This window comes from Oncorhynchus kisutch, linkage group LG5 (assembly GCF_002021735.2).
Source record: "Oncorhynchus kisutch isolate 150728-3 linkage group LG5, Okis_V2, whole genome shotgun sequence".
In the NCBI taxonomy this organism is placed as follows: domain Eukaryota; kingdom Metazoa; phylum Chordata; class Actinopteri; order Salmoniformes; family Salmonidae; genus Oncorhynchus; species Oncorhynchus kisutch.
The window spans coordinates 18,177,194-18,202,895 of record NC_034178.2 but is presented as its reverse complement, the minus strand read 5'-3'; the positions used below and the strand labels follow the sequence as shown (position 1 = coordinate 18,202,895).

At 41.1% G+C, this 25,702-nt stretch overlaps 1 protein-coding gene across 1 annotated transcript; it reads right to left on the bottom strand.

Annotated features, from left to right (window-relative positions):
- Positions 1-1,637: 1,637 nt before the first annotated feature.
- mtx2 (metaxin 2) lies at positions 1,638-25,702 on the bottom strand. The gene is made up of 10 exons (XM_020482749.2): positions 25,512-25,702; positions 22,176-22,223; positions 21,778-21,824; positions 11,795-11,867; positions 10,171-10,247; positions 9,533-9,625; positions 8,982-9,020; positions 6,670-6,795; positions 5,311-5,387; positions 1,638-2,267 (listed from the first exon to the last, which is right to left on the bottom strand). The coding sequence occupies exons 1-10, from the start codon at positions 25,549-25,551 to the stop codon at positions 2,066-2,068; spliced, it is 822 nt and encodes a 273-aa protein (XP_020338338.1). The 5' UTR covers positions 25,552-25,702; the 3' UTR covers positions 1,638-2,065.

Sequence of the window (25,702 nt, the reverse complement as noted above, 5' to 3'; positions counted from 1 at the left end):
AACCAATAAGCATGCAATGCCTACTCATAATTAGCTTAAATCAAATACTTGTTCTCCCCACTGTATGTACAAATGTATGTGGACACCCCTTCAAATTAGTGGATTCATCTATTTCAGCCACAAACACTGGCAATGGAATGTCCTTACTGAAGAGTTCAGTGACTTTCAAAGTGGCGTTGAAACCGTCATAGGATGCCACCTTTCCAACAAATTTCTACCTTTCTAGAGCTGCCCCGGTCAACTGTAAGTGTTGTTATTGTGAAATGGAAATGTCTAGGAGCAACAGCGGCTCAGACGCAAAGTGGTAGACCACACAAGCTTATAGAACGGGACCAACAAGTGCTGAAACGCATAGCGAGTAAAAATAGTTTTGTCTTCAGTTTGCAACACTCACTACAGAGTTTCGAACTGCCTCTGGAAGCAACGTCAGCCCAAGAACTGTTCGTCGGGAGCTTCATGAAATGGGTTTCCATGGCCGAACAGTCGCACACAAGCCTAAGATCACATGCGCAATGCCAAGCGTCAGGTGGAGTGGTGTAAAGCTTGCCGCCATTGGAAACACATTCTCTGGAGTGACGAATCACGCTTCACCATCTGGCGGTCCGACGGACGCCAGGAGAACGCTACCTGCCCGAATGCATAGTGCCAACTGTAAAGTTTGGTGGAAGAATAATGGTCTGGGGCTCTTTATCAAGGTTTGGGCAAGGCCCCTTAGTTCCAGTGAAGGGAAATCTTAATGCTACAGCATACAATGACATTCTAGATGATTCTGTGCTTTCCTTTCCCATTTTACTGTGGATATAGACTTTTGTACCGGTTTCCTCCAGCATCTTCACAAGGTCCTTTGCTGTTGTTCTGGGACTGATTTGCACTTTTCGCACCAAAGTACGCTCGGCTGCGTGGTCCCATGGTGTTTATACTTGCGTACAATTGTTTGTACAGATGAACGTGGTACCTTCAGGTGTTTGGAAATTGCTCCCAAGGATGAACCAGACTTGTGCAGGTCTACCATTTTTTTTCTGAGGTCTTGGCTGATTTCTTTTGATTTTCCCATGATGTCAAGCAAATAGGCACTGAGTTTGAAGGTAGGCCTTGAAATACATCCACAGGTACAACTCCAATTGACTCAAATTATGTCAATTAGCCTATCAGAAGCTTCTAAAGCCATGACATAATTTTCTGGAATTTTCCAAGCTGTTTAAAGGCACAGTCAACTTAGAGTATGTAAACTTCTGACCCACTGGAATTGTGATACAGTGAATTATAAGTGAAATAATCTCTCTAAACAATTATTGGGACAATTACTTGTCATGCAGAGTCGACATCCTAAGCGACTTGCCAAACTATAGTTTGTTAACAAGAAACTTGTGAAGTGGTTGAGAAACAAGTTTTAATGACTCTAACCTAAGTGTATGTAAACTTCCGACTTCAACTGTATATACTGAATAGCTCAATTTACAGAATGTGTGACTGCTATTAAGGGGATTTGTTGGGTGTTATAACTGAATACACCAGTTGAAATCCCTAACCCACTTTGCGATTACTGGTTTAATGCATCTTATCTCCCAGGCCTCGGACCGTCAATGTTAATAAACTAGTATAACCTACAGCATATTACCCAAACAACATTAATGGTATAGATGTTACGTTCACTTTTTATTTGTAATTCTTGAAAGTGCTTCAAGGTTTTCCACAAGCATAATAACATGGTACATCTGTGAATTTCATACTTAACTTGTTTTAATACTAAGCTCACACTTCTAAATAGTCTAAATAGAAACCATAAATTGTGTAGAATAAGAGTTGTGTGTGGAATTGTATTTTTGTAGGCACTTTCCATTCAAATATCAAACCAGAAAAAAACCTGCACAATCTGGAAAAAATAAATCACAATTGCTTTTCATTTAGTTTCTACATCAAAGAATCACCACTACATTTTCAAGAAAGTCATACTTCCAGTTCATGGCATTCACAGGCAAGCAAGTGGAGAAAGGAAGACTGGGAATGGGGTAGGATAGGATGGGATGGAGATGGAATGGGACTGTTGGGCTTCAGGTGATGGGCATCAAAAGAGGGAGGGGCCTTTCGAATAGCCTCTGGACGAGGAGCCAGCTTGGCTGTCCTCGAAATAGCTCTGCTCGATGCGGCGGCAGAAGGCCAGCAGGTTGCTGTAGCTCTTGATCTTCTCGCCCAGCTCGTCGCTGGTGAGTCGTGTGGTCAGGATGGTGAAGAGGTGGCCGAACACCAGCGCATCCAGCTCAGTGGGTCTGAGGACAAAGGGAATCTTTTATAACCCATAAAAGTTTGAGCATGATTCTTGACACAAACATACTTTAATTTTTTTTTTTTTAAAGGAGATCAGATTCACCAATCCAATTTCATATTTTTAAGATACGAAAAGTATAGAGGGGGATAGATGGTATATAAGCGCAGAGTGGCCGAGACAGGGCTTAAGTCCCGTAGTCATGGCCTAGTTCCAATATTTGTGGCTTGTATGGCTCAGTTTGTAGGCTAGTTTTCTGGGACCACACATACGTAAAATGTATGCGCACATGACTAAGTCGCTTTGGATAAAAGTGTCTGCTAAATGGCATATTATTACAGTGCCTTCAGAAAATACTGTATTCACACCCCTAGATTTTTCCCACATTTTGGGTTATAGCTCAAATTTAAAATAGATTTGAGTTTGTTACAGGCCAACACACAATTATTGAAGAAGTATGGCTGTATGCCCAGCCTCTGGGAACGAGCTTGACAGCATAGGCTAACGCCTTCATTAACCTAGAGAAGAAGCGTGGAAACAGTTACTATTACAACTATGTGGAAACACTGGCCTGATAGATGAGAAATCCAGCCACACTTTGCTTTTGTTAAACTAAGCCACTAACAAATCCTAATATCATTTTTGGACCAAAACCCTGTGTAAGTCAATCTCCCCTGTTTAGCATGTTTTGCTCAATTAATTTGTTTAATTCTTTTGAAGATTTGGGCATGACATTTAAAACATGCTAAACATGGGGACATCGATTTACATGAGTTTTTTACAGAAAATGCTAACATTAACAATAATTGGCACTGACTAGTTAAACAAAACCAAAGTGTGGTAGAATTCTGTTTCTCAAAATGTTGACCAATTAATGAAATGAAAAGCTGAAATGTCACGTCAAGGATTCAACCCCTTTGTTATGGCAAGCCTAATAAAATCAACTGTATAAAAATATTCCACAAACATGCATCCTGAAATCCAAAAGGAAAATGGTGTTCAGTCTGCTTTACACTGGACACTGGGAGATTTATAAACTTTTCAGGAAGACAATAACTTAAAACACAAGTCCAAATATACACTGGAGTTGCTTATCCGAGAATGTTCTTGAGTGGTGTAGTTAGTTTTGACTTAATGGTTGTCTAGCAATGATCAACAACCAATTCGACAGAGCTTGAAGAATTTTGAAAATAATAAATGGGCAGGTATTGTACAATCCAAGTGTGCAAAGCTCTTAGACTAACCCAGAGAGGCTCACAGCTGTAATCGCTGCCACAGGGGATTCTAACACGTATTCACTCAAGGTTGTGAATACTTATGTAAATGAGATATTTCTGCATTTCATATTAAATCAAAATCATGTTCACTCTCATTACGGAGTAGTGTGTGTAGATAGATTAGGAAAAAAGTAATCAATTTTGAATTCAGCCTGTAACAAAATATGGAATAAGTGAAGGGGTATGAATACTTTGACAGCTCTAGATCCAAATCATACAGCAAATAAGGCTGTCATTTGTCACCATGTCCATGTGTGGGAGACATTACCATTTAAAAAGGCAACATGCCATACCATTGATGGATTCACAAAGACCGTACATATTTATTCTATGCACAACAATGTATTATGTTGACTACTCTCTTTCTCTGCTCTAGCCAAGGTCAGTACAGGCAGTGAGTCATTTTATACATCACACTCAGGCAGCTTTGTAATGGGGTTTAAGATTTCACCCATACTGGCAATCTTAATTTTTATTACAGCAAGTTATTGTCCTCTCTTGTAGCATATGACAAGGCCAAGATGTCATTACCAGATTAATTAGAGGTCCCTCCCCCCGCAGGTTCAGGGGGGAGAAAGCTCAGACAATGGGAGAAAGGGGAGCGCTGGGTTCACAGATTCAGCAGTGCTATCCTTCAGCACTATGTGTAAACTAACCCAGTGAAAACAAATGGTAGTCAAAGCCCTGGCTATCTAAGAGGTACTGTATAGGCCCATGTCTGACCCAAAACAGCATTAGTCTGCATCCCAATTCGCCACACTTCTCCCAAAGTTCCTGTCATGGATTTAAAAGCATTGGATTGACAAAGGGTGTGCAAGTATAAGGCTCCCCCTAACCTCTTTTTTTCTTTTAGAGTAGCAGGAAAACAACCTGTTTTGAGACCTTAAGATCAGCACTTTAATGCGACTAATGTAATATAATAGGATTCATTGAATATATTGAAAGGACTGATAAAGTAAAAGGACAAAAATGTTAGCACAACAGGCAAATACAATGTAATAATAGGTCTAACACGGTATAGACCAGGGGTGTCAAACACATTTTTTCCAAGGGGCCCGCATTCGGTCTTCAACGGGGTCCGGAAGGCAGCACTGAATTTATTTATTTCTACGCTGTAAAAATTGGCTAAATAGTCTCCATTGTTTTTGGAATTTAATGCTCCCTGACTGTGTAGCTTTCATTTAGGTGATTTTTAGCGAGCTGGACACAGTCCCCAAAAAACTTTGTGTCCATTATCATTTCTACAGCTTTCATCTGGTTTAGTCATTTTAGTCGTGGGCTGGATCCTTATGTTTGACACCCCGGGAATAGACAATTTGTGGCCTCCAGCGGGTAATGCCGCCACTTGCAGCACATTCATTATGGCGTTACAGTGAGTATGAATCCCACTGCTCCTTTGTATGTCTCCAATTCAATGTACCACTTCTCTCATTCGTTTTCTTTTCAAGGGCCGGCAGGTAGCATAGCGGTTAGGAGTGTTGGGACAGTAACCAAAAGGTTGCTGGTTCAAATCTCTGAGCCAATCAGGTGAAAAATCTGATATGCCCTTGAGCAAGGCACTTAACCCAAAATTCTCCATGGTCCCCCTCAATAATGGCAGATCCCTGGCCATTACTCCACTCTCCGATGGTGTCTCAAGAGTGGGATATGCAAAAAAATGCATTTAATTTACACGTGTGAAATAGGACAGATGTAAGCATCAACCAATATATTGTTATTTGTCTATCAGAATAAATAAAAAAGTATGCAAAGACAATTTTATAAACCTACTGCTTATTGAAGAAGTATGGCTGTGTGCCCAGCCTCTGGGAAAGAGCTTGACAGCATTGGCTAACATCTTCATAAACCTGGAGAAGCGTGGAAACAGTTACAATATAACAATAATATTACAACTATGTGGAAACATTGCATGAGATGAGAAATCCAGCCACACTTTGGTTTTGTTAAACTAGCCACTGACAGCAAATGCTAATATTAGCATTTCGGACCAAAACCCCATGCAAGTCAATCTCCCCTGTTTAGCAAGTTTTAAATGTCATGCCTAATGGATTGTGTTGCTCAATTCATTGGTTTACAATTCTTTTGAGAAGATTTTGGCATGAAATTTAAAAAACATGCTAAACGTGGGACATTGATATATATATATACACGAGGTTTTGAACAGAGAATGCTGACGTTAGCATTAATTGGCAGTGACTAGGTTAAACAAAACCTAAGTGTGGATTGCAGTAATTCTTTGTCTATAGACTGCTTTCAAGGAAACAAATAATACATCTGTAAAATAGCTGAACTGATTGTAGTTCAGGTAATATGGTGTTCTTTTTCAGCTGAGGTTGGCATCTCAGGGCGCTAATCTCTGGTGGACAGACTGTTACAAATTGTATCCTAATGTCTGTCAAAAGACTGTGGGATGCAACACTAACAAGCAACAGTTTCATCACTGATTATTTGAACCAATCGCAATTTAGCGGGTGAGTGTTTCTTTTGAAGTTCGCTATACTCGAGTTCAGTGGGTTGAGTCACTGACGGGGATCTTTCTGTCAGGTGTTGCGCCCCCTCGGCTTCGTAAGGTGGGGGAAATCATCATGGACTATACTCAGCCTTGTCTTAAGGTAGTAAGTCCCCCACCCCGTCTCAGTCGCTGGTGTAATATCTCACACTCACATTTAATCCTGAGGTGCTGCACCCTCTGCAACAAGTGATTATTATTTGACCCTGCTGGTCATTTATGAACATTTGAACATCTTGAAGAACAATCTGGCCTTAATGGCCAAGTACTGTTAATCTCCACCCGGCACAGCCAGAAGAGGACTGCAGAGCCCGGTTCCTCTCTAGGTTAGTTCCTAGGTTCCTGTCTTTCTCTGGAGTTTTTCCTTGCCACCATGCTTCTACATCTGCATTGTTTTCTATTTGGGGTTTAAGGCTGGGAATCCATATAAGGACTTTGACATCTGCTGATGTAAAAAAGGTCTTTGTAAATAAATAGGATTGAGGGAAAACTTGGCCCATAGACTTCCACTACTTGTTCTAATATCTTTTCTCATACATCTCCCCCCAAAACCTTATGGAGTATCTGAGGAAATTACACAAGATTTTAGTTCTGGGCTTCCGAGAACACAGGGCACTGACCTGCTCCAGGCTCTTCCCTGCCCAGCCAATGGCATTCATCTTACGACGGACCTCCCACTGCTTCTGATAGGCCAGGATTTGGTTGAGGGGCCAGGAGTATGGGCTGCTGTATCTCGGCCTGGATATCTACAGACATGAGGCTGAGGTGAGATTAAAAAAGTTTCCACATTTTGAACATTGTCTGGCTTAAGTTGGGTGGTTCTTGTAAACAAAAGACAAACACTAAAAGATACTTTAAACACAATTACGCCACTGCCAAAGATAAATATTTTAATAGCTTTATAGATAGACCCAGGGTAAAATATTATTGTATTTCCTGATTGGTGGAGTCTGCAGAGATGATTTTCCCATCTCCACAGAGGAGAACTCTGTCAGATTGACCATCAGGTTCTTGACAAGGCCTTTCTCCCCCGATTGCTCAATTTGGCCTGGTGGCCAGCCCTAGGAAGAGTCTTGGTGGTTCCAAATTCCTTTGCTCTCATGGCTTAGTGCATGGTCAACTGTGGGACCTTATCTAGACAGGTGTGTGCCTTTCCAAATCATGTCCAATCAATTGAATTTACCACAGGTGGACCCCAATCAAGTTGTCGAAACATCAAGGATGATCAATGGAAACAGGATGCAACTGAGCTCAATTTTGAGTCTCATAGTAAAGGGTCTGCATACTTATGCAAATAAGATTAGATTTGTTATAAATTTGCGAACATTTAAAAAAAAAAACTGTTCGCTTTGTCATGATGGGGTATTGTGTGTAGCGATAGAGGACATGCAGCTTCTCTTCGGTCATATGTTTCCCTAGAAGGCTAAATAAACCCTTGCTCACCAAAATGTCATAAATCTATAGAATGAGTGGCTCAATCTAGGTGACATCAATAAAGTTCTGTCATCTCGGCTTCTTCTGCGGAGCAAAGACGTTTAGGGAACAGGGAGAAAATGCAACAACAAAAATGGATAGATTTTCTGTGCAAAATGTCCAAATGGCATCAGTTTGGCCAGTTGTAAGGAAATGGAGAAAAAGAAAAAGCGCTGTGAAAACAACCCAACATGTTTCTGATAAGATTTCAGTTGGATACATGCATATTTTGTGGTTGAAATACTATCAGGTTTTATGATGCTGATAAAGATAGCATCTCTACAGTCGGTACCTAACAGTGCATTTGCATAAGATGCTGAAAAAAAGAAATGTATTTCTCCACTCCTGTTCCCGAGCCAATTTTAACTAGTTGGTGTAACATTTTACTGCAAGAAATGCTTAATTCTTCTGGAGTTAATATGTGAGAGGTTAAAGACCTACAGTCAGTGTTCAGATTTCAGTTTCCATTTAACACATCTGAACAGTTGGCTACAGTTCCCTTGATGTGCCATAGGCTTGTGACCGTGTAATTTGTATAGCACCTCAATCATCACACATAAGATAGGATGATGGCAGTGCCAGCTCTTACCACTTCACCAAATATTTCCTAAACTTTACTTTACTGGCCCTTACCTCTATTTTCAACTCTCCATTTTGCAGCTTTTCTCTTACTGAATTAAACTCTGATATTCCTTTTTGCCTTCCGTTGACCGTAAACCTAATTTGCCAATTAGCGTGTAGGCTATTTGGTGTACGTACAGTTAGGCCCTAAAGCTTACGCACTTACGCACCAGATAGCCTAAAATGATGAAAGAAAAACCTTAATGTAGCCTATAGATATAACATTTAGATAGGACATTTTACTTTCAAAGCGCACTTAGCCCTCCAGTCAGCCCTGACAAAATAGCCTATGCTATTTCACCCATTTCAATGAGCTATTATAGGTGCGCACCTAACAGAGGTTCCACAAGACCGTTTCACAGATTAATGCAAAACCACTCACCATAAATTAAAAATTAAAAACAGAATCAGTTCTATCATGGCGAACATCAGACTTCTCTTTCACTGTTGCTGTTAGTGTTCTCTGATAGGTTTCGGCTAACCTAAAAACAACTGAACACTGTCTGCCTCTGTATTTGTAGGTTTGATTAGTCAAGGAATGAAAGAGAAACTTATGACATATTAGACTAATGAAAACATTTCAAATGCCCATCCCTAACATTGAAGATGAATGAATGTCAACCGGGGGAGAACATTTCTAAAGAAATTGTCGTAAATTAACACAAAAGTCACAGCTGATGGCGGCAATAAAAGGGCTATGCAGAGGGCAATGAGTGGGACTCAGCGGTGTGTGTGAGGGCCTACTAAATGGAAGCTGAGTAAAAAAACATGGCTCATTTATGAGAGGGGGGCCGAGGCTGCAGCCTAATGAAGATGAATGCCCAGGGAGAGCACTCACCTCAGTCGCCGTGGTATCATCACACCACTGGATATACAACTGCATAGAGAAAAGAGGGATACAAAGGATGAACACAGAACATAGAGGGGAAGGAAGGAGGGAAAGATATAAGACAAGAGGCATGAAGAGAAGAAAATACGAGAAAAGGGGGGGGTATACAGGGAGATTTGAGATGGGCAAAATTTGAAAATAAACAAAGGGAGGAAAAGTAGTGGCGAGCAGTGAAGGATAAAGGATCTAGGGGGAAGAACATTTCTCACAGAGTACATGGTGTCATTGCTTGATTTTACTGAACATTACTTAAGGAGCAAAGCATTTCAATGAATACTAAAATCACATGTAGATAATCAAATATACACAAATCATGAAACAAGATCATATCAAGGATATGCTCATGACATTTCAAACAACTTCTTGTTGTAACCACACGAGTCCCTTGCCAAGCACTTCCTTTCTCTGACAGGAATATAGAGGGCTTCATCAGCATAAATACCCACACATTCAGTATGTAATTGTGTATTCCTTCCTGTTGAGGGGTTTCTCTACTGTACCTCAGCGGTGAGCAGCATGTTGTTGACCAGCTCCATGTAAGCTTTCATTTCAGCCCTCTGAACGTCATCCAGACCATCACTGAGAGAGTGACCCTGGAGAGCGAGAGATAAGCAGTGATGAGTGTGTGAGACATACGTGTGTGTGTGCGCGCATACGAGGGTGTTGCATAGCAGGATGCTTAGATAAGCAAGCAGTCATAACAGTAAAGCTTTCAGAAATTATTCACACACCTTGACTTATTCCACATTTTGTTGAATTCAAAATGGATCAAATAATTTCTCACCCATCTACACACAATAACCCCATAGTGTTTAGAAATTTGAGCAAATTTACAAAAAATGAAATACGTCACTATCTCATTTACATAAGTATTCACACCCCTGAGTCAATTCATGTTAGAATCACCACAAATGGGTTGAATACTTGACTCAAGACATTTGATTACATGTTTTTTTTTATTCATAAAAAAAGTGGATTTGTTTTTATAGGATATTGTGTCTAGGCCAGCGACAAAATGTAAATGTAATCAGGCTGTAGCACAACAAAATGCATGTATGTGAGAGAGTAGTAGGGAGTGATTGATGACTGATCTTAAAGAGGACAGGGGTCCTGCTTCTCATTCATAAGGCTCACTTACCTTTGCCTTGGTAAACTGGACTATGGGCCCCAGCTCAGACACGACCTGATTTCCCACATGGACAAAGGGGACTTTACCTGAAGGGAGAGGAATAAACCATATAAAAGTTCATTTCTAGTGACAAAGGGAAAGAAGAGAGATTATGGAATGCATATTTTAAACTCTCCTCTGTAAATAAGAATCTGGTCTCCAATGTCATTACTCAAAACTGCCCAGCAGACTGCACTGAGTACAGAGCTAATCAAATTCATAACATTTAGTAAAGTGTTTGAGTGGGTTTGAGTGGGCAGAAATCAATGATGAAGCTCAAGTCTCTTATGTGTTGGTTTTGAGTGTTGAGCTTACAAGAAAACATTACACAGAAATTGTGGTAATATTGAATTACATTTGCAAATCACATCCTGAGTCAAACATCAGGCTACATTACACTGTATTGGATTCTCCAAATCCCAGGTAGGCTATGGTGTTATGTTCATCCATTTTGAGCCAACAATTCCTATGAATTGTATGGAAATTAATTTAGTCGTTTAATTGAATCTGACAGTTTTTTTGCATCATTCTCTGCAATATGGTGAGTTATGAGAGGAGGCTGGAAAAGGAAACTAAGGATTCACACTCCCATAAAATAAATGTAATCTCCAACTGGCATAATTCAATGTAAATGCAGTGATTAAAAACATTGAGGTTCTTCAGTTAAAAACAGTCTAAAGTTCTCCAGTATTTTTCAGATGCTAAATTCAGTTATTGAGAGAATAATTTATAGTCTGATTCAAATTTATCTGAGAGCAGCAACCCTAGTCATGGTTTTACAGTCATCCTTTATCGGTCTACCAGCTGCAATGTAATGTGTGATGCTCCGACAAAAGGCCTGTCCACATCCAGGGGATAAAGATTTACACATACCCAACATGCTGACCACACTGCTCGCATTATGTGCACGAGTGTTTCAAAATAAACTTACACATACATATATTTCAATCATTGTGTCAATGAGCGTCTGCGTAGCCAGGCACTAAAATAGAACTTGGTTCTATTTGTCGCGCTTGAGGCGCTGCAAATCCTACCTCTCCCATCTCCTCATTGGTTTTTAGGAGCATATGCCCACGTGGGTAATTGAAAGATGAACTGAGGTCCACATTCCAGTCGGTGTTGGTAATGGACCTTAAAGTTGGTTGACAACCACCATTTAAAGTCCAAAGAAGAAGTAGCCGGAAGGAGGCGAGATGACTAGAAACAAACTCGGTTTACCCTTTTATCTGTGGATTAATTGTCAGAGTGCGTTTCAGGTAAAATAACAACCCACTGCTTATAATCTCAGCTAGATAAATTGCCATGAATGTTTAATGCCTTTCGACCTGTCCCCAAATTAATATAGTTGGTTCAGAGTTTGTTTTGATATTTCAAAATTTGGGTCCTGATCACGTCTGGTGTGGATGGACAAAAATCCACATACGCACGATGGTATACACGCACGCCCGGTCTAGTTAGCATGTAACAGGAAAGGTTCTCTTGGCCATGTACACATATGGGATGTATAAACAGCTGGTCAAGTTATACAAAAGCACAAGCATAGACCTGAGGGAGGGAGGGCATACACACTTTTTCAATAGCATGGGGAACTCACCAGATGGGGACATGTACTCTGCGTTTGACCGACAGGACACATGAACAGGCAGATTGCACATCCTCAGATAAGCCTGCGACAAAAAACAGCATTTCATATGAACTACACCAACAACACAGCTAGTTAACAATCTAAATGCAGTAATCAGTAGATCAAATAGCAACACATATGAACAGAAATCAAACAGAATATGCTTAGTATTCATGACTGTGGTTGTTTTCTTTACTTCAAATGACATTCAAGGTAAATCAATATTACAAGAACAAAATAGAATAATTTGGTTTATTCAATTAATTCAGGGGAGACTAATTAATTCAGAAGGTTGTGTTCTAGCATGGACACAGCACCACTATCATTATTTTGTCAAGCACACCGACATTGGTTCCCAGAACAATTATAGCACTGTTGTGCAGAAGAAAAACAATATGGCTCAACTGCTTTTGACTACCCGAGCAGCACTACCAGTCATGCTAGAACCATTCAGCCTGAACACATATAGCCTAGGCTATTCACTGTACCACAAGAGCTCGACATTCCCACCTGCCCGGGGACCCCCTTGAAACCCTCCGGGCCAGTTAGTCATCCATAGTAGCACACCTGCCTGATAATATAGACCATGTTAATATGGACCTAAAACATAAAAGTTATCAATATGTTATTGGGATCATTTCTGGAGAGGAATATGACATTTTAATAGTTTCATACAAGACGGTGGATGTTTGTTTTTTTCTTCCTCCAAGCAATCAGTGTAAATATCATATTTTATTGTTGGCTATAAAATAATTTATAAACATGCACCTGTTAAACTGACCGTTAGAACTTAAGGCTCTATGAGTCGAGGAATTGAAAAACGGTATGGTTGAAAGAGATTGTGGGGGGAAAGGAGTGGCTAATAAGTCTGGCTGCACATCCGACTGGCCGACTTACTGCAAATTGATTAATTGTGTGACAAAACTCAACAGAAAGAAGAAGAAACTATGAAGCCATGATCAATGATGGAGAAAAAAAGTATTTCTGCCCATAATTTAATTTAAAGTACAAATTCAACTCCCCCTTTAATTGAATCAGATGGCTTTACTCATCACAAAACCAATTGATGTTGCCAATTATTTTTATGATTACTTCAATGGCAAAGTTGGCAAACTTAGGCAGGAAATGCCAATAAGGAACAGTAAGACATCGTATTCATACATAAAACAAATAATGAAAGAAAAACATAAAGTTTTAATGTTGTAAAAGTTCGTGGGACTGGTGGAAAAATTGTTAGCAATCAATAATGACAAACCTTGCACTGACAACTTTGAAGGTAAGCTACTGAGGATGGTAGCTGACTATGGCCACTCCTATCTGTCATATCTTTAATCTGAGTCTAGAGGAAGGTGTTTGTCCTCAGGCCTGGAGGGAAGCCAAAGTTATTCTGCTACCCAAGAGTGGTAAAGTGGCCTTTACTGGTTCTAACAGCAGACCTATCAGCTTGCTTCCAGCTCTTAGCAAACTGTAGAAAACAATATTGTTTGACCAAATACAACGCTATTTCTCTGTAAACAAATTGACACTTTCAGCATGCTTATATTGAAGGGCACTAAACATGTACTTAACTGACACAAATGACAGATGATTGGTTGAAAGAAATTCATAATAAAATGATTGTGGGAGCTGTCCTGTTAGATCAGTGCAGCCTTTGATATTATTGACCATAACCTGTTGTTGAGAACTTAAGCCATAAAACATTTCAACCTCAGCTCTGAATCCATGATATGTCAATCCATCTAATAGAAATGAAAAGGTTTACTTTAATGCAGCTCTTTAGGTCCTCTACTCTTTTCGAATTTGACCAATGACCTGCCACTGGCATTAAAGCCTGTGTGTCCATGTATACTGATGACTCCATATACGTGTCAGTAACCACAGCTGAAACCCTTAACAAGGAGTTGCAGTTTGTTTTGGAATGGGTGGCCAGTAATAAACTGGTCCTGAACATCTCTACAACTAAGAGCATTTTTATTTGATACAAATCATTCCCTAAGCTCTAGATCTCAGCTGAATCTGGTAATGAATGGTGTGGCTGTTGAACAAATTGAGGGGACTAAATTACTTGGTGTTGCCTTAGATTGCAAAATCGGTCATGGTCAAAACTTATAGAGTCAACGGTTGTAAAGACGAGGAGGCATGTTCATAATAAAGAGATGCTGTGCTTTTTTGACAAAACACTCCAAAAAGCAAGTCCTACAGGCTCTAGTTTAGTCTCATTTTGATTATTGTCCTGCCATGTGGTCAAGTGCTGCAAAGAAAGATGGGCTAATCAGAGGGCTAATATACATACCAGTCTCTTGGCTAAGAGTTGAGAGACTGACTGCATCACTCTTTTTATAAGAAACAAGAATGTGTTCAATTCTAAATAGTTAGTAGAGTCAACTTACACACAGCTCTGACACACACACACACACTTACCACCACCAGATGTCTTTTCACAGTCCCCAAATCCAGAATAAATTCAAGAAACATACAGTATTAGAGCCATTATTGCAAGGAACTCCCTTCTATCTCATATTGCTCAAATGAAGAGCACACCTGGTTTAAAAAAAAAAAACAGATAAAGCAACACCGACGCCGACAGATGGCCGCCTCGCTTCGCGTTCTTAGGAAACTATGCAGTATTTTTTTTTTTTTATGTATTATTTCTTTCACTGTTGCCCAAGGAAATCTTAAGTCTTATTACATACAGCCGGGAGGAACTATTGGCTATAAGAGCAATGTCAACTTACCAACATTACGACCAGGAATACGAATTTCCCAAAGCGGATCCTCTGTTTGGTCCACCACCCAGGACAATGGATTGGATCCCAGCAGGCGACCCAAAACAACGGTGCCACAGAGGTCTTCTCGCCAGGCTCCGTAGACGGCACATAGCCAATCGCTCCCGAGTATACTACTAGCCAATGTCCAGTATCTTGACAACAAGGTAGACGAAATCCGAGCAAGGGTTGCCTTCCAGAGAGACATCAGAGATTGCAACATTCTCTGTTTCACGGAAACATGGCTCACTCGAGATATGTTATCAGAGCCGGAACAGCCACCTGGTTCCTTCACGCATCACACCGACAGAAACATACATGTCTCTTGTAAGAAGGGCGGGGGTGTATGCCTTATGATTAACGAGTCATGGTGTGATCATAACATACAGGAAAAAGTCCTGAACAAGTCCAGTTCACCTGACCTAGAATTCCTTAATCAAATGCCGACCACATTATCTACCAAGAGAATTCTCTTCATTTATAGTCGTGTACATCCCAACCAAGCAGACACCTCGACGGTCCTGAAAGAACTTCATTGGACTCTATGTAAACTGGAAACCACATATCCTGAGGCTGCATTTATTGTAGCTGGGATTTTTAACAAGGCTAATCTGAAAACAAGGCTCCCTAAATTTGATCAGCATATCGTGTGAGCGACCCGGGCTGGAAATATTCTGGATCATTGTTACTCTAACTTCCGCAACACAAACAAAGCTCACCCTCCTTTTGGCAAATCTGACCAGGACTCCATTTTGTTGCTCCCAGCCTATAGACAGAAACTAAAACAGGAAACGCCCGTGCTCAAGTCTGTTCAACGCTGATTCCGCGCTTCAAGATTGCTTCGATCATGTGGATTGAGATATGTTCCGGATAGCGTCGAACAACAACATTGATGTATATGCTGAGTCGGTGAGCGAGTTTATTAGCAAGTGCATCGGTGATATTGTACCCACGGCGACAATTAAAACCTTCCCCAACCCAAAACCGTGGATTGAAGGCAGCATTCACACAAAACTAAAAGCGCGAACCACTACTTTTAATCAGGGCAAGGCGACCGGAAACATGACCAAATACAAACAGTGCAGCTATTTCCTCCGCAAGGCAATCTAACAAGCTAAGCGTCAGTATAGAGAGAGTAGAGACGCAATTCAATGGCTCATACACGAGAGGTCTAGTCAATCACGGACAACAAAAAGAAAACCAGCCCTGTCGCAGACCCAGATATCTTGCTCCCTGACAAACTAAACAACTTCTTTGCTCGCTTTGAGGACAATACAGTGCCACCGACACAGCCCGCTACCAAAACCGGCGGACTCTCCTTCACCGCAGCCAACGTGAGTAAAACATTTAAAATGGGTTAACCCTCGCAGGCCCAGACGGCATCCCTAGCCGTGTCCTCAGAGCATGCGAAGACCAGCTGGCTGGTGTGTTTACGGACATACTCAATCAATCCCTATCCCAGTCTGCTGTTCCCACATGCTTCAAGAGGGCCACCATTAGCTTTCTTTGGAACAGGAACAAAGTAACCGAACTAAACAACCCTGCCCTGTGCAACTGGGTCCTGGACTTTTGACAGGCCACCCCCAGGTGGTGAGGGTAGGAAACCACATCTCCACCCCGCTGATCCTCAACACTGGGGCCCCACAAGGGTGCTTTCTCAGCCCTCTCCTGTACTCCCTGTTCACCCATGACTGCGTGGCCATCCACGCCTCAAACTCAAATCATAAAGTCTGCAGACGACACTACAGTGGTGTGCTTGATTACCAACAACGACGAGACGACCTACAGGGAGGAGGTGAGGGCCCTCGGAGTGTGGTGTCAGGAAAATAACCTCACACTCAACGTCAACAAAACTAAGGAGATGATTGTGGACTTCAGGAAACAGCCGAGGGATCACCCCCCTATCCACATCGACGGGACAGTAGTGGAGAAGGTGGAAAGTTCCATGGCGTACACATCACAGACAAACAAATGGTCCACCCACACAGACAGCGTGGTGAAGGGGCAACAGCGCCCCTTCAACCTTAGGAGGCTGAAGAAATTTGGCTTGTCACCAAAAACACAAACTTTTACAGATGCACAATCGAGAGCATCCTGTCGGGCTGTATCACCGCCTGCTGCGGCAACTTCTCCGCCCACAACCGCAAGGCTCTTCACAGGGTAGTGAGGTCTGGGGGCAAACGCATTACCGGGGGCAAACTACCTGCACTCCAGGACACCTACACCACCCAATGTCACAGGAAGGCCAAAAAGATCAAGGACAACAACCACTCGAGCCACTGCCTGTTCACCCCGCTATCATCCAGAAGGCAAGGTTAGTACAGGTGCATCAAAGCTGGGACCAAGAGACTGAAAGACAGCTTCTATCTCAAGGCCATCAGACTGTTAAACAGCCATCACTAACATTGAGTGGCTGCTGCCAACATACTGACTCAAATCTCTAGCCACTTTAATAATTAAAAATTGGATGTAATAAAGTATCACTAGTCACTTTAAAGAATGCCACTTTATATAATGTTTACATACCCTACATTACTCATCTAATTGGACAGTGACCATGTTTTTGTTATTTTGGTTCTGTACTCTAGCACTTTGAGTTTGAAAGGATACAATGACAATGAGGGTGAAGTGCAGACTTCCAGCTTTAATTTGAGGGTATTTTCATACACATCGAATGAACCGTTTAGAAATTATAGAAGCTTTGTACATCGCCCTCCCCAATTTTCAGCCATCAAGTTTAACATACTGTAGAATAAAGTAACTTCACCCTCGTTGTCATTGCATCCTTTCCAACTCAAAGTGCTAGAGTACAGAACCAAAATAACAAAAAATGGTCACTGTCCAATGAATTATGGTGCTCACTGTATATGTACATATTCTTATTCATTCCTTTACACTTGTGTGTATAAGGTAGTTGTTGTGAAATTGTTAGATTACTTGTTAGATATTACTGCATGGTCAGAACTAGAAGCACAAGAATTTCGCTACACTCACATTAACATCTGCTAACCATGTGTATGTGACCAATAAAATTTGATCGCACGACACAACGCCTCTCCCATTTGACCTAAATAATTTGTGTGTAAGTATATGTCGGCTGTGTGCCATTATTAAATGTATGTCATTCTGTCCTTGTTTATTAATGTTCTGTATTATGCCATGTAGAGGTCGACCGATTATGATTTTTCAACGCCGAAACCGATTATTGGAGGACCAAAAAAAGCAGATACCGATGAAATCGGACACATTTTTAAATGTATTTGTAATAATGACAATTACAACAATACTGAATGAACACTTATTTTAACACATCAATAAAATCAATTTAGCCTCAAATAAATAATGTAACCTGATCAATTTTGTTTAAATAATGCAAAAACAAAGTGTTGGAGAAGAAAGTACAAGTGCAATATGTGCCATGTAAAAAAGCTAACGTTTAAGTTCCTTGCTCAGAACATGAGAACATATGAAAGCTGGTGGTTCCTTTTATCATGAGACTTCAATATTCCAAGGTAAGAGGTTTTAGGTTGTAGTTAATATAGTATTTATAGGACTATTTCTCTCTATACCATTTGTATTTCATATACCTTTGACTATTGGATGTTCTTGTAGGCACTTTAGTATTGCCAGTGTAACAGTATAGCTTCCGTCCCTCTCCTCGCTCCTACCTGGGCTCGAACCAGGAACACATCGACAACAGCCACCCTCGAAGCATCGTTACCCATCGATCCACAAAATCCACGGCCCTTGCAGAGTAAGGGGAGCAACTACTCCAAGTCTCAGAGCGAGTGACGTTTGAAACGCTATTAGCGCGCACCCCGCTAACTACCTAGCCATTTCACTTCGGTTACACCAGCCTAATCTCGGGAGTTGATAGGCTTGAAGTCATGAACAGCGCAATGTCATAGACTTAATTATAACATAACGCACAGAAATACGAGCCTTTGGTCATTAATATGGTTGAATCTGGAAACTATAATTTAGAAAACAAAGCGTTTATTATTATCGCATATACCCTGACTCTGCGTGCAATGAACGCAAGAGAAGTGACCATTTCACCTGGTTAATATTGCCTGCTAACCTGGATTTCTTTTAGCTAAATATGCAGGTTTAAAAATATATACTTCTGTGTATTGATTTTAAGAAAGGCATTGATGTTTATGGTTAGGTACACGTTGGAGCAACGACAGTCCTTTTTCCGCAAATGCGCACCGCATCGATTATATGCAATGCAGGAAATGCTAGATAAACTACTAATATCAACCATGTGTAGATAACTAGTGATTATTATTGATTGATTGAATGATTGTTTTTTCTAAGATAAGTTTAATGCTAGCTAGCAACTTACCTTGGCTTCTTACTGCATTCGCGTAACAGGTTTGCTCCTCGTGGAGTGCAATGAGAGGCAGGTGGTTAGAGCGTTGGACTAGTTAACCGTAAGGTTGCAAGATTGGATCCCCCGAGCTAACAATGTAAATATCTGTCGTTCTGCCCCTGAACAAAGCAGTTAACCCACCGTTCCTAGGCCGTCATTGAAAATAAGAACGTGTTCTTAACTGACTTGCCTAGTTAAATAAAAGGTGTAAAAAATTTAATTAAATCAAAATCGGCCAAATCTGTGTCCAAAAATATAGATTTCTGATTGTTATGAAAATTTGAAATCGGCCCTAATTAATCGGCCATTCCGATTAATCGGTCGACCTCTAATGTCTAATGTCATGTTTGATGCGGGCCCCAGGAAGAGTAGCTGCTGTTTTTGCAATAGCTAATGGGGATCCTAATAAAATACAAAAATGTGGATCCTTTTTTTCATTGCTGAATCAGTATTCTTCTCTGTCTCAGGTATAGTGCCTTGAAAAAGTATTCACACCCCTTGTTTTCCAAATGTTGTGTTGCAGCCTGAATGGATTAAATTTAACTAAAAATGAAAAGATCAAAATGTCTTATGTTCATAAGTATTCAACCCCTTTGTTATGGCAAGCCTAAATCTGTTCAGCAGTAGAAATTTGCTTAACAAGTCACCTTATAAGTTGCACGGACTCACTGTGTGCAACAATCGTGTTTAACATGATTTTTGAATGACTACCTCATCTCTGTACCCCACAAATACAATTATCTGTAAGGTCCCTCAGTCGAGCAGTTCATTTCAAACACAGATTCAACCACAAAGACCAGGGCTTATGTTTGGGGGAAATCCAACAACATGTCACTGAGTACCACTTCATATTTTCAAGCATGATAGTGGCTGCATCATGTTATGGGTATGCCTTCATCGGCAAGGCCTAAGCAGTATTTTTTTATGCTAAAAAGAAACTTAGAGCTAAGCACTGGCAAAATCCTAGATGGAAAGCAGACTGAACCAGGTTTTCAACAGACACTGGGAGACAAATTCACCTTTCCGCAGGATAATAACCTAAAGCACAAGGCTCAATAGACACTGGAGATGCTTACCAAGATGACATTGAATGTTCCTGAGTGGCCTAGTTACAGTTGACTTAAAATCAGCTTGAAAATCTATGGCAAGACTTGAAAATGGCTGTCTAGCGATGATCAACAACCAACTCGAGAGACCTTAAAGACATTTTTAAAGAACCATGTACAAATATTGTACAATCTAGGTGTGCAAAGCTCTTACAGACTTAACCAGAAAGACTCATGTATTGTCTCAAGGGGTTGAATGCATATGTTAAATCTAGTGTTTTCTTTCTCGTTATTTTTGCAGTCAAATTACATATGGATATTAGGTGAAGGTAAAGAATATCACATTTTATTTGAGGGTCTCTGCATTATATTTTTTAAATAAAAGGCTACATAAAGTACTATCTAGTCATCCCATTTGTGGAAAAAATACAGTATTTGGACTAAATTCCATTTCAGTAGTCTAAAGGTTAATATTTGGGATGGGAAACAGTTAGCATTTCCCATAGGAAAACATTTTACACTTAGCCACCGTACTAATGTAACTGTGGCTTCCGTCCCTCTCCTTGCTCCATCCTGGGCTCAGTCAGAGACCCTCTGAAAACATCGACAACTGTCAGCCATAAGGCATTATTACCCGTCACGCCACAAAAGCAGTCTCAGAGCAGGTGAAGTCACCGATTGAACGCTACTTGTGTACCGCTAAACACCAACTGACAAATCCCTAAGGACATTCTCTATGCAGAATTATCCTCTGGAAAGAGACCACAGATATTTCTGCAAGCAAGACCTCAAGTCCTTTGGCATCAACACCGACACCTGAGAAGATGGCGCCCAGGACTATCTTCACTAACAGCGGGCACTTCGCAGCGGGCTGCTAACCAGCAAATCCACCCTGGCGCAACACTAAGTAGTAAAGAGCAAAAATGAAAGAAGATCAGGACACCGCCGCAACATCTACAACAGGCTTGCCCAATAAGCAGCCGGAAGGCATAATCAGGCCCGCGGGTGATTTTATTTGTCCCCCCAAGTCTTCTGAGCAAAAAATTTATAAATAAATATTTAGTTGTATTCATTGTTGGATATAAGACTATAAAATCACCAATAAATCAGCTCAGTGATTTAAATTCAGGAAATTTGTTTCCCAAGTATTCCCACACATAAAGAGGCATATGTGATCATATCCCAATGTAATCAATGTTTGAAATTATTCAATTTTTGTCAAATACTATATGTTTGGGATCCAGCCCCCCGACCCCGGCAAGGCTCTTTTTGGTGAGGAGGTCAAAGGCGGGTGAATGTAGCAGACATGAGTCTAGCTCATGGTCTTGTGATGTGGGAATTTCCTGTTGGTCTAACATGTTTGTTTCTCCCCTGGAGACCCAAGTTCAGATCCTGTCCATGACACAGGCATGCACAGTTGTATACCAGATAGCTACAATAGAGCCAACAACGACAAGCAGCCATCATCTGCACAGGGGTTTCCGTCCTCTAATTTTTTTCTTCCATATAACAATGACATCCATGAAGTTGTTGGATTTGAATGAAAACAGGTGTCTTATGAAAAGTTTTATAAAATATGACAAACCCTATCAACACATTTGGCCATGTTTGATCGGAGGACTAGCTTTACGGGCCCCGTGTACTGTTTGGTCTTTTAAGGAGGCCTAGCCTATACCACAACATTTGTGTAACGGCTAATGCCAACGAGCCAACTGTCTTAGTTTCACATCCTATTTGGCTATGGCAAAGGCATAAACATTATCTTACCTGTACAGCAAGTGATGATGCACAATCTGATAGTAGTATCTGATCCTCTGAAAAAACAAACAGGCAACAGACAGACATGCATTTGCACATTATAAAGTGACAAGATACACTGATAAATATGGCTCAAACAGTTATTAAAATTCTGAAAACCTATATTCCTCTCTGATTCATTAGCATAGTTATTCCATTACATCAAATAACTTTAATTGGGTATGTTTAGCAGTGCACTAATAGTCCACAACATTGTAGGGTTCAGGGCTTAAGCCTAAACTAAAAACTAAACTAAACTTCATTAATAAAGTAAATAACTTTCGCATTATCCAACACATGATTTAACATTGTAAATGCAGAAGTAGGTATTTGAACAGTTTTGTCTCTAAAGTGAGTGAATGACTTACCTCTCAGAGGCTGATACAAGGTGGCATTTTCAGGCCATGGCTCCGCAGCTGTGGGACAAAATATTCAGGAGAGCATTGGCAAAAGGTCACATTGAGGAGTTTGTCAGGTTGCAGAACAGTGACACTGTTGTGACACGATGAATTTTGAGCTTGAGCCAATCTGTGAGGCAGCATCATAAAATGTTCCTGTGAGGATGATTGAATTTCAGAGGCCTAGTATAACATTGCCTGGGGATCAGACCACCAACGTCTGGGACATTACACTGTTTGATTCTGGAAATGGTCCTCTCAGGTCCTCTACAACCTAGAATATTGAATAAAATTACATTACCGATTGTCTGCGTGGTTGGTCCTTATGTGGCAACACATTTTAGACAATATATCCACAGTAAAGTATTATTAAATCAACTTTTCAAAGCGCTGGTAATGCACCTTAAGCATCGGCCCTACCGAGCTAAAGAAACAGATGACACCTGTTTGATTTTAAACATACTGTATAATAATAAATCTATGCAGTAAAAATACAAATTCAGCAACTAGTTGCTTGTATGCACCAGTCCAATGTCAACTCACTTTCACGCACATCTCATGTGTGGCAGCTGTGATCAGCCATCTGCATCCCCTTCCAGCGATTAGCTGGGGGCAGCAGGTAGTCTAGTGGTTAGAGCTTTGGGCCAGTAACCAGTTGCTGGATCGAATCCCGAACTGACAAGGTAATAATCTGTCGTTCTGCCCCTGAACAAGGAAGTTAAACCACTATTCCCCAGTGGGCCGCCATTGAACAAATTCTTATTTACTTGACTGACTTGCCTAGTTAAATAAAAGGTTACGTTTTAAAACACCTGCTTCTCTCCATCCCACTTTCCCTGTGCATCCATCAGTTTTTAAAATATAATTTAGCCGTAATGGCGAGCTGGGATGCAGACCCTGATAAGTCTTCGGTTGTTACATTTGGAGCAGCGCACAGAGCGAGCAAAGTTGATACATTATATAATTTAATCGCCTGGCTAGCTAGCTAGCTACCAGTGTTGCCCCCGCCTCCCAGTTAGCACAGTGTCCTTCGCTCCCGCCTGCTGAACATCTGCCCTTGTCGTCATTAATGGAACTGCGGGAAATCAGTGCCCGACATGAGGGCAAAGCTAGATAGCTACCGGTGTCGCCACCGTCTCCTGCCTGTGTGCAGAGCGTCCCTGGTTCGCGCCCGGGTCGAGGGGACGGACTAAAGTCTATACTGTTACACTAGCACCCAGTGTTCTTCGCTAATACCTTCCATCGCCGTCGTTAAAATAACTGCGGGAAAGCAGTGCCCGACAGGCGGGGTGAAAGACACTTTCTACCAGTGTTCTCGTTAGCTAGCTACCATTGTTTCCCCGCCTCTTCTACTTCTTCTGTGGGGTTTATTGGTGGTTGGCATCTAACATTAACGCCACCTACTGTACTGGAGCAACCCCGCCTCCTCCCTGTGTACCAGAGCATTAAAAATGGAAGATAGAAGTATAAAGGGTTCATGAAGATGCGACAACACATCTGTCACGCTGATCCTCAACACAAGGGCGGTAGCGTAGCCTAGTATCCGAAAGGTTGCAAGATCGAATCCCCGAGCTGACAAGGTACAAATCTGTCGTTCTGCCCCTGAACAAGACAGTTAACCCACTATTCCTAGAGGCCTTCAATTAAAATAATAATTTGTTCTTTAACTGACTTGCCTAGTTTAAACTTTTTATTTAACATAAAAATACAATTTTAAAAAGGGCCCCCAAGGGTGCATCTATAGTCTCCTCCTATATTCCCGGGTTCAACCCCCGACTGCGTGGCTCGACACCAACACCAACACCATCATCACCAACACCATCATTAAGCCTGCCCATACCATAACTCCATCGCCACCATGGGGCACTCTGTTCACAACATTGACATCAGCAAACTGAGTGGTCTGTGGTTGTGAGGCCGGTTGGACGCACTGACAAATTCTCTAAAACAACATTGGAGGTGGCTTATGGTAGAGAAATTAGCAGTCTGTCAACAGCTCTGGTGGACATTCCTGCAGTCAGCATACCAATTGCACTCTCCCTCAACTTGAGACATGTGTGACAAAACTGCACATTTTTGAGTGGCCTTTTATTGTCCCCAAGTACACAAGTTGCACCTGTGTAATGATGATGCTGTTTAGTCAGCTTCTTGATATGCCACAACTGTCAGGTGGATGGATTATCTTAGCAAAGGAGAAATGCTCTCTAACAAAAATGTAAACAACTTTGTGCACAAAATCTGAGAGAAATATGCTTTTTGTGGGTATGGAAAATTTCTGGGAGATTTCATTCAACTCACTTTACATGTTGCGTTTATATTTTTGTGTAGTGTAACGTAAACTCACCCCATTCCGTACAAATGTGAGCAACCGCAACATTCAAACGAGGCTACAAAGAAAACTCATGGGACTGCAGCGACTGTGTTGACTTCAAAATCGGGGGTGTGAACTACGTTTCTATTCAAGTGTTGATCGACATGGTAATGGCTCTATAGTATTGGAGAAAAGTTGAAAAAAAACAGACCCTCCGTTACATCGTGACGTGTCATGCCGTAACGTCCTGCATGCATAAAGCAACTATTCCTGTCTTATAATCTCTCTCCACCAGGTGTAGCACTTCTCTCATCCTTTCAAAACAAGAAATGGACAGTGACGGGGGTAAAGGTATCCCCATACCTAGTCATTTTCTGCGTCATCATTGCATGCGATCATCATTCTCAAAGCCGCTGTTTACTTCACTTTAGCACCACCCTAAAAACCTGATTCAAATTCGACACAAACCTTCAAATAGGTATGTAATGACACATTATATAAACTCTTTAGAGTGTTTTATTTACATTTTAGAGGTGATAAGTTGGACAGATCGAGTGAAAAAAAAGCCATTTTCCCACACATCTCTCCTTCTCACTATCACGCATTAGTTTCGCTTCCCCACCCGCCATTTTTAAAAAGGCTCATTGCCTTCTTGAATCATGCAGAAAAGGGCAGCGTGGGGTCATGTAATTGATTCTGTTGGAAAGGGGAGAAATTGTGCTTTACAATGGTATTGACATTACAGTTGATCTGGAAGTATTACGTTTTGGGGCGCTAAAATAAGGTAAATTGTACGGACCAATGCGATGTACAAAAGTGAGTGAGTTTACGTTAGTTTGATATGGAAAGCTAGTTACCTCATTTGTCAGCGAAGCCGCAGACAAAAATGAATCTTTGCACGGCTAGCTAGTGGCTAGCATCTGATGCTAACTAACGACAAAACGAATGCTAATGACGTTAGCTTTATGTTGCAGAACACAGACTACACACATTACCTGCTATCTGGGAGACGAATGCCTCTGCAGCAAGAGACATGATGAAATCGGACAGAAATTCAATCCAGAATGGTAAAATAAAATGTGGCAAACAAGGTTAAGGGCACGCTTAGCGTAGTCATAAAGGTGACGTCAGACACAGTGGTACGACGCGCCTGTTTTTCCTGCTCCAAATTTAGTTCAATCACAAT